This window comes from Cucurbita moschata, unplaced genomic scaffold (assembly GCF_002738365.1).
Source record: "Cucurbita moschata cultivar Rifu unplaced genomic scaffold, Cmos_1.0 Cmo_Scf00029, whole genome shotgun sequence".
Taxonomy (NCBI): domain Eukaryota; kingdom Viridiplantae; phylum Streptophyta; class Magnoliopsida; order Cucurbitales; family Cucurbitaceae; genus Cucurbita; species Cucurbita moschata.
The window spans coordinates 854,378-863,651 of NW_019268545.1; the positions used below are offsets into that span (position 1 = coordinate 854,378).

The 9,274-nt window shown below is 38.0% G+C and overlaps 2 protein-coding genes across 8 annotated transcripts in view; both read left to right on the forward strand.

Moving 5' to 3' along the window:
* Nucleotides 1-1,225, forward strand: part of LOC111463800 — a 4,436-nt gene extending 3,211 nt beyond the window's left edge. The window contains exons 3-4 of one of the 2 annotated variants that reach the window (XM_023107708.1): nucleotides 384-488; nucleotides 878-1,225. In XM_023107708.1, coding sequence (XP_022963476.1) covers nucleotides 384-488; nucleotides 878-882 — 110 coding nt within the window. In that variant the 3' untranslated portion in view covers nucleotides 883-1,225. Of the gene's footprint in view, nucleotides 1-383; nucleotides 719-877 lie in introns of those variants that run through there. The other variant, XM_023107707.1, reaches the window with a different exon arrangement.
* Nucleotides 1,226-3,074: 1,849 nt separating this feature from the next.
* On the forward strand, nucleotides 3,075-7,559 carry LOC111463801. Of its 6 annotated transcripts, none has more exons than XM_023107714.1 (3): nucleotides 3,075-3,175; nucleotides 5,674-5,761; nucleotides 7,443-7,559. In XM_023107714.1, exons 1-3 carry the CDS (start codon nucleotides 3,108-3,110, stop codon nucleotides 7,530-7,532), a joined length of 246 nt encoding a protein of 81 aa, XP_022963482.1. In that variant the 5' UTR covers nucleotides 3,075-3,107; the 3' UTR covers nucleotides 7,533-7,559. The 6 variants fall into 6 exon arrangements, 5 of the variants coding, with proteins under 5 accessions (XP_022963482.1, XP_022963481.1, XP_022963480.1 ...); XM_023107713.1 differs by lacking the exons at nucleotides 5,674-5,761; nucleotides 7,443-7,559 and adding exons at nucleotides 4,161-4,302; nucleotides 6,859-7,436 and having other exon boundaries at nucleotides 3,075-3,174; XM_023107712.1 differs by lacking the exon at nucleotides 3,075-3,175 and adding an exon at nucleotides 4,014-4,302.
* The last annotated feature ends 1,715 nt before the right edge of the window (nucleotides 7,560-9,274 follow it).

Below are 9,274 nucleotides of genomic sequence, written 5' to 3' on the forward strand. Positions count from 1 at the left end.
TTTTTTTTTTTTTTTTTTTTTTCCAACCAATCAGGACTGCTGTTGGGCTAAATAGTTTATACTAATGTTTAAAGAGGGGAAGTCGGTATTGATAAAGGAAAAGAAGTATTGTGGGTGACTTTGGTTGTATTTAGTTCTTTCTTTCCTTTCTGGAGTTCACGACTGATTGTTTGATAGCTCGCTGCATGACTTTCTCCACACATTGTCTAACCAAATCCAATGACCATCGGTGTGATTGTCTCTTATAGAAACGATAATAATAGACGGAATATTGATTAATAGGCAATTATTGTTCTTCAATAGCATAGTACCATAAGAAATCTCCACGCAGAGATGGGTGTTCTTTAAAATTACTCTGTTAATGTTATTGAATGATACTGCAGAGGTATTTCAACTGCACATGGATGAATTGCGTGCAAAGCAAGAGGAAATCAACAAGCGTGATAAGGATATCAAGCTCTTGGAAGCAATAATTCAAACTCTCGGTGGTAAAGAATAATATTTGATGGTAATTAGGGTGTTGGTATTTTTCCTTTTTCCTTATTCTGCGTGGGTGAAGTTTTAGTGTAAAATATCTATGGTTAATCTGGTTGAGTCTGATTAGGAATATGGTGCATAATATATTATTTTGAACATAGTGAAGCATTAGTTTATACAATACGAATAAGTAAAATTCAAATCACTTTTGATTGAAGAACAACGTACAAGTTATTCGCTCCCAACGTCTTTTACTTACTACGGTTTAGTTTTTGTTGATTTGTTTGTTGAAAATAGTTTTTGAGAACAAGGGCTTGTTTTAGGATTACTTTTTTTTTTATAAAAGTTCAAGTTATTGTAGGTTTTATAATCATTATTTATAACCGATCAACTATTGTAGCATAGTTAGCCAATTTTACATGCTTCAAAGTTCAACTCAACTTCAAGCAGCAAAAGGATCTTCACTGTCTGAAGAGCAGAATTTCACTTGGCTTTAAGGTTTTTTCTTCACCCTATCACTGACACTTGTTATACTTTTGCTGATAGGGCGATTAGGCGATTAGCGTAACGATCGAAGAAGTATAAGTAGGTTCTGTTGTTTTCTTGAGTCCAGTTTGGTTTCTTAGATCTTCTGAAAGCAAAATGTTCTGTCAAATTCAGTGTTGTATGGATAATGTGGCTTTTGAAATTGTGTGGATACGATCATGTATGGATAGAACTTCATCATTCTCTTACTTTCATCTTTTTTACTACTCTGTGTCAATATTAGCACTCAAGTAGACACATCTAAGTAAGGTCGTAACAGTCGAAGCCCATCACTAGTCGATATTATCTTCTTTAGATTTTCCCTTTCAGGCTTCCTTCAAGGTTTTTAAAACGTGTCTACTGGGGAGAGGTTTCTATATCCTATAAAGAATGTTTCGTTCTTCTTCCCAACCGACGTGGGATCTCACATAATATTAGGTCTAGTTATGACAGCCCATTTGACCATCCCTTTTGTACACAAAAAGAAAGTCTTGACAAACAAAACGAACAAACAACGAGCTGCTTGTTTATATTCTTTATATATCAACTTGCGAATATAATGATTTGGACTCTAATTCTCAAGAGTTTTTCAGCTCAATTTGGTTCTAGTACAATGCTTTTCCTTTCATTACTTTACACGACTCATACCGTTGTTCCTTTAGTTGATCGTCATATTGAGCATATTGCAATTTTTAGCTTTTACTATTCTCATAATCGGTGGTACCATAGTGAATCACTTGCTAGATGATGTATATTGTTCCATATGATTTTTCTCTGTGATTACAAATAACCTATAGACTTACCTGTTTTACAAGCTCTTGCAATTTTACAACAATTTTCTTGATATCTGATTGTGAAACTCTCTCTTGAGATTGACGATGAACTGTAAGGTGACATGTGCCGACCACCAGGTCAACCGCCGACCACCATGGCCATGGGTTGACCTGGTGGTCATTAAGGGTCGTGAAATAGTTAAGGACTTCAAAGTATCAAGATCAAGACATGGTAGTAATATCTAGGATTTAATATTCCTCGAGAGTTTGCTTAGCAACTAAATATAGTAGAATTAGATGATTATCTCAAGCTAAGTGTTGCAATGGCATGTGTTTATAGCAAAGAATAAAACATGGAGCTAAAGGGCTAAATGGTAAATGTGATCATTTAACTCTTTTATTTAAATTTTTAAAAAAAAAAACAAAAGAATTTACGAGTTCATATAAAAAGATAATTTAACCAAAGTAGCCGACCGTTAAAAAAAGGTTGATACCATGAGCATTACTGATATCTTCATCATTTTTTATGGAATAATTTTATAACTTTATAACATTTGATTATCAAAAAATTCATAAAATTTTAACGCTATAGGTAAGTAGTATCATCGGGTTTAAGCCAATTTAATCAATATTATATATTTAAAAGTTTAAGAATCAAAATAGACGATCTTGAAAGTCTAAGAACTACATTATTATAAAATTTTAAGTTTAGAGACTAAATTTCGAATATTTTAAACTAAATTTAAATGATCTCAATGGTTAATTTTACTTCAAACTGAATTACTTAGCGGTAAAAAAATAAAAATAAAGGTAAATTATACAAAATTCTCCTAAAATTTTAGAGTTAATTTTAATTATACGAGAGTAAAGTTGAAATGTTTAAAATAATTGAAACATAATTAAAATTTTAAATTATATGAAATACGTATTATTTATGTTTGTTTAACAAAAATGCCCTTATAAAAGTAAAATTAACAATAATATTTTTATATTAAAAAAATTAAAATTTTTATCAAATTTTAACTTTGGTACTTTAAAATTGAAGAGATAAATGATTTTCGTTCGGTAAAAAAAGACGTTAATAGAGTTAATACTATGCTTAAAATTCGTAAATATTTTTTAATTGTATTAATATTTTAAACTTTTTTAAAAAGTAAGATATAAATAAACTTTATTTTTAAATGAATTTTAAGAACAAAATATAAAATCTAACCGTTTCTTTTTTATAATTATTATTAAAAAAGAAAAAAAAAACGCAAAATATTTGAATCTTAAAGAAATATAACATTCTTGAGAACTTTCTGCCCGTTGCTCATTCTGTTCGGTGCCTCCATGGAGGACAATACACCAAAAGCGCCGTTCCTTAGAAGACGAACATGGCGGCTCTCTCCACCCACTGCGTAAGTTTCTAATTCTTCTCTCTTTCTTCTAATTATTTGCCTTCCTTGCGCTTCTCTCAATCTTCGATTCTTTCAACAACAAGAAGAACACAGTGATTCCATTAAACCCTCTGCGCAATTTGTTGACCCTCGATCATCCTAATGTTCTTCTTTTTCTTTTTCTTGTGTGTTTGGAGTTCTTTAGCCTCACACAAATTCCGAATTGAGTTTTCGTTGCGCTTTCAATTGATTAGCTTGTTGGTTGTATGATTCAGGGGAGGAACAAGGAGTTTCCCCTTTTAGTTTGTCTTAAATTCATGGAAATGTATACAGCAGTTTTAAGATTAAAAAATTTCCATCTAATTTGCTCCTTAATTTTTAGAACTGAAAAATTATGTTTGTGAGAAGTTTGAATATAAAATTGTCATGTTTACAATGAGTATATACTGAACAAAGTTCTTCGAAAATTTGTAATTTGCTGACCATTTTTCTGTGAGCATCTAATTGGAGTGTAACTCTGCTTAGAGAGTAGGGAGGAGGAGGTCTGGTGTGTGGGTTGGCACAATCGGAAGAGTGGTTGTGCCTCGAGTAAGTCGTCGAGGACAATGACCAGTTTAAGTGGGAGAGAATGTCACAACCTAACCGTGGTTGTTCCCTCGGGTAAGTCATCGAGGACGATAACTGGTTTAGGTGGGAGAAAATGTCACAACCTGACAGTGGTTGTTCCCCAAGTAAGTCATCGAGGACGATGACTAATTTAAGTGGGAGAGAATGTCACAACCTTACGGTGGTTGTTCCCTCAGGTAAGTCATCGAGGACGATGACTAGTTCAAGTGAGGGAGAGTGTCACAGCCTAACAATGGTTGTTCTCTAAGAAGTCATCGAGGACGATGACTAGTTTAAGTGGGGGAGAATGTCACAACCTGAAGTCATCGAGGACGATGACTATTTTAAGTAGGGGAGAATATCACAACCTGAAAGTGGTTGTTCCCCACGGTGGTTGTCCCCCAAATCTAAATGATTTAACAGACCCTCGACTTGCTGCCAAAGATCGTGCAAAGCGACCGAATCAAATGACTGCTGACCTCTTTAGTGAAGAGAACAGAGGCCTTGTGAATGATACATCGGCAGCTGAAGTGAGCTATGAGGTAAGGTTTAGTTTCATTATTTAATCTTTAGTACCTTGCTTAGTGCTATCACTGGTTGGTTTCTTCATCAACTGGTGAAGATTGTGTATGTTCTTTTTTTTAGGATCATTACAACTTAAAAGCCTGTCTTTATCGGTTTTCTCTAGTCAGCTAAATTGATCTTCATACCTTCATTATCGGTTAGGGTTGTGTCCTAAGAAAATCGTCGTCGTGACATTTAAAAAATGCACTTCATCTTAATATGGAAAATAATGTCATATTAAGGAAATTCCACAATCTTTCATCGTTATGTTATCATCCATCATCATCATATAACTCATTCATGTCATGCATCATAAGTATAAAGCATAAATGACACGTGCAGAGGCCATTAGGCACGTGTCGTCATGTATCAAACAATTGTCCAACCTATCCTTATAGTAAGGCCAGCCAACGTTTTTCCTAAAATTCGAGTACGCTTGTCTTCCGTTCCTCAGGGAGTCCTTTCCTATTTGGACGTCTATTTCGAAATACTAGAACAGAAAATTTCTTTTAATATAGCCTGTCTTGTCACTTTTTCAAATTTTTTTTTTTTTTTTTTAAGGTTAAAGTTAAATGGAAGGAGAGCTACTAATTTCCCCGTAAACATTTTCCCCCAATTGACAGGATAATGAGAACATGGAGGCTGAAGAGTAATCGGGTTTCAATTCTGTACATGCGGGTCGGGTCGGGTCGGGTCGGGTCGGGTCGGGTCGGGTCGGGTCGGGTCAAAAATGCGTCCAGCGGATTTCGACTTCTTCCAGATTCTTCTTCACTCTCAGTACACTGCGTCTTGTTGTCCATGAAAACCCACCAACCTCTCCCTCGAATGCGTTAGGGTTTTGGGGGGAAAAACAACGGTGATCACATTGTTGGATGATGGAAGTCCCACATCGACTAATTTAGGGTGTGATCATGGGTTTATAAGTGAGGAATACTACCTCCATTGGTATGAGGCCTTTTGGGGAAGCCCAAAGCAAAGTCATGAGAGCTTATGCTCAAAGTGGACAATATCATACCATTGTGGAGAGTCGTGTTCGTCTAACACACACCACTAGAAGCTTAGCGTCGAAGTTCTCCCCTTCTCAGCCGTTTGAGTCCCAATGCCATTGCTCACGAGTGCCTCGAGTTTTGTTGCTCTTCTCTCAAGTTTCGCCTCTTTCCTCTTGCTCAACCTTGCTTCCTCGGTCAAACCCCCCACCCCTTCTGCCATTTCCTATTCTTGTCTTTCATTTCTTTTTCTTTTTCTTCTACTTTATATCTCAGGAGTGTTGGTACAGGTGGCTTTCTCTCTCTCATCATTTATGGTCAGCTGTACGTTAATATAGGTATTCCTCATTTTTACAAACCTAGGTATTATTGGAGGAGTTTGGCAAATTTTGTAACTATGCAGAGAAGCAAACTCGGACCAAAAAGTGTCCAAACGTGTCATGCTTTTCAGGTAAGTGGCACCTTGGAACCTTGGAATTAGCTATGCTCGTAGTATGCATGAAAGTATGATATGAAGAGTAAGTCATAGAAATTTGAGCATGAAATGAGTTGGTTTGATGTATGTAAAAGTATGTTACACGTTATGATGCACGTTTATTGAGAAATAAACTATTGAGTTACGATATGACCGAAATTGAGAGCATGTCTTTAGTATGATTTACTGCATATTATGGAAAACCGATTATATATGTTTGAGCATAGAATGAGTTGAGATGAGACGTGTTAAATGTGATTATGTATGTTTATTGAAGCGCGTATGAATTGTCTTACGATTGAGATATATGATATATGACTAGGTTTCCATGATTAGATCATTAAGTTATGTCTTTGTTACATATGTTCCGATATTAGCAGTTATACGGGGACGGTTAGGGGTTCGCCAACTAATCCCTAAACATGAACTTGGTTCGATTGTCAGGGGTTCGAATAACTATAGAACTGGTCATTTCATTATTGATGGTACCTTGTAGGGACTTGAAGTTTGCCAATTAACTTTCTATTAGTGAACCTGTTACGAGTGATAGGGGTCCACATTGGTATATTAGAGTTGGACGAGATGTATTGTTCATGCATGTGAGTTAGCGATTATATGGGGACGATTAGGGGTTCGCCAACTAACTTTTAATCGTAAACCTGGCTCGATTGTCAAAGGTCCGAATAACTATAGAACTGGCCTGTAATTGTAGATAGTACTTTGTGGGGGACTTATAGGAAGTTTGCGAGTTAGTTTCCTTTAAATGAACCTGTCATAAATAGCGAAGGCCACTTTAGAGTTGGTCGATTCCTAGAATGCCTGAACCTTGAGCACCTCGCGCCTCGAGGGCTTTGAGATATGGTGATGATGATGAGTGACTAGCATAAATAACTAACCTATAGATCTAGAGAACTTAAGAATATTATGAAGGCTATAGGTGTAGATAGGACTAAGAACAAGGGAGAGAAGAATGAGAAGGTAACAATACTTAAAAGAGAATAAGATTCTGAACGTATAAACAAAATTAATAAGACTTAATAACGAACTGAGTATATTTTATATACTCATTTTAGATGAGACGTGATGGAGTGGATGCGACGGAGGCGCACACGAGTTGGGGGGGGCTATGGAGTGTTGGGCTAGATTGGTGTCGTGTACCCATTGATATGTTTTCTTTACGAACCTTGGTGTTTTTTTGTATTTCTGGATTTTCTCAAACTATCTATATCATGTTCTGTTGTGTGTGCGTCGTGTGAGTATGTAGTTGTGATGTATTTTTAAACAATTTCGTACTAAATCTAAACTTTCTTTGTATGCACATTTAAAAAAATTTAATTCTACTTAATTTTTACTTATTTCCATGTCAATAAATAATGGTCCATGGCTCGAGTCTCTCGAAAAGCGGGTCGTTACAGATCGGTATAAGAGCTTTAGGTTGATAGGTTCGATAGACCATTTAAAGAGTCTTAGAGCCTTCCATAGCCCAGCTCAACTACGCCCAAGCAAGAACAGTATAAATAATTGAGATACTTCAGTGAATTGAACTCATTGATTGAGTTTATGTCAAGTTTTGAATGTGAAATATATGACGATATATCAAGAGACGTGATGTATAAATCTTAACCTGAGATTTGTGAATTGACATATATGGCTCCAGAAACTAGAGGCGGTGTTAGCTACAGGAGGTAGGTGGGCACACGCCACAGATGTTCCCTCGCAAGAGACACCTGAGATAGAGGAAACCTAGGTCCCAATGCCAGACACAGGGACCCCACCACCCTGCAAACATGGTGATGATGTCTGTTGAGGAGCTGCAAAACTTGTTGCAGACCACCATGACCATCCAAGACAAACATTGTGGATGCGGTATTGGCGAACTGACCGGGACAAGGACAGAAGGATCAATTTACATTCGAAGAGTCTCGCTACCTAAGGGACTTTAAGAAGTGTGACCCCCCACAATTTGAGGGGCGAGCCCTGGATACAGAGGCGACAAAAAGCTGGTTGGAAGCCATCAAGTTAGCCTTCAAGTACATGAACTGTCTTGACGTCTATTGTGCAACTTATATGCTGAAGAATCGAGCTAATTTCTGGTAGGAGTCGGTTCTCCGCTCCTTCGAGAACATGGGCCAATGACATGGGAACAGTTCTGAGAGGCATTCTTTCAAAAGTAGTATCCCAGGATTATCAGATTTCAGAGACAAGAAGAATTTATACAGCCGAAGCAAGGGGTAATGACAGTGGAGGAGTATGAACACGAGTTTGCTCAATTGTCTCGTTTCACCCAGACATTGTGCGCACAGAGGAGACCAAGACTGAGAGGTTTCATCAACGGCCTAAATTGGGACATTTAGGGGCAAGTGTCAGCCCATACAACATACAACTATGCTGAAGCTGTCAGGGTGGCCACTGTCCTCTACAATGTCCCGCCAAAACACAAGGGGCCTAACCATCAACAAGGCTCCAAAACAAGGTTTGACCTAAACTTTTCTAGGTCTCAGTAGCAAGCTCCACGGAGACAGTTTGATTAACAACAAGCACCACGAGGGCAGATTAATCGACAGCCGCCTCCAACTATTGAGAGACCAAAATGTAGGCATTGTGGTAGAGACCATGACGAGGAGTGCATGGTCGGTTCAAGAGCTTGTTTCAACGGTGGAAAAAGCGGGCACCAAATGGCCCCCCATAAAAAGAAGACATTTGCCAACCGATCGTCATGGTCAAACCACGGGAATCGAGGTGGGCAGGTACAAACTCGAGGCATGGCTCACGCTACCACAGCTCGTCGAGCCACGAATGCAGGAAACATGGTGACATGTACACTGCCAATACTGGGTTATTTCGCATTTGCCTTGTTTGATTCTGGATCAACCCATTCTTTTATATCTACTACATTCGTTAGACAAGCACGAATAGGGATAGATAGAGCCTTTAGAGTATAGTCTGGCAGTGTCTACTCCAGCTGGCACGATAATGCCCTAAGGAGAGAATCAGTGAGGGAATGATAGTAGTAGCGGAACGCCAGCTTGAGGTAACGCTGATAGTCATTGACATGGTTGAGTTCGACATCATCTTGGGAATGGATTGGCTCGCAAAGAACTATGACTACATTGATTCCCAGGCAAGAGAAGTCCTTTTTAGCCTCCATCGGGAGAAAGTTTTAGATTCAAGGGCACCAAGTCCCAAAGTGTACCAAAGGTAATATCTGTAGTGAAGGCAGAGAAACCAATGGACCAAAGAGCATGGGGACAGTCGGCCATTCGGTGCTCGCTTTTTCCATAGTTAAAACAAGCTCTTGAACCATCTATGCACTTCCTATCATGATCTCTACCACAACGCCCACATTTTGGTCTCTCAATAGTTGAAGGTGGCTGTCGATTAAACTGCCCTCGTGGTGCTTGTTGTAGATCAAACTGTCTCTGTGGAGCTTGCTGCTGAGACTTGGAAGAGTTTAGGTCGAACCTTGTTTTGAAGCCTTGTTGATTGTTA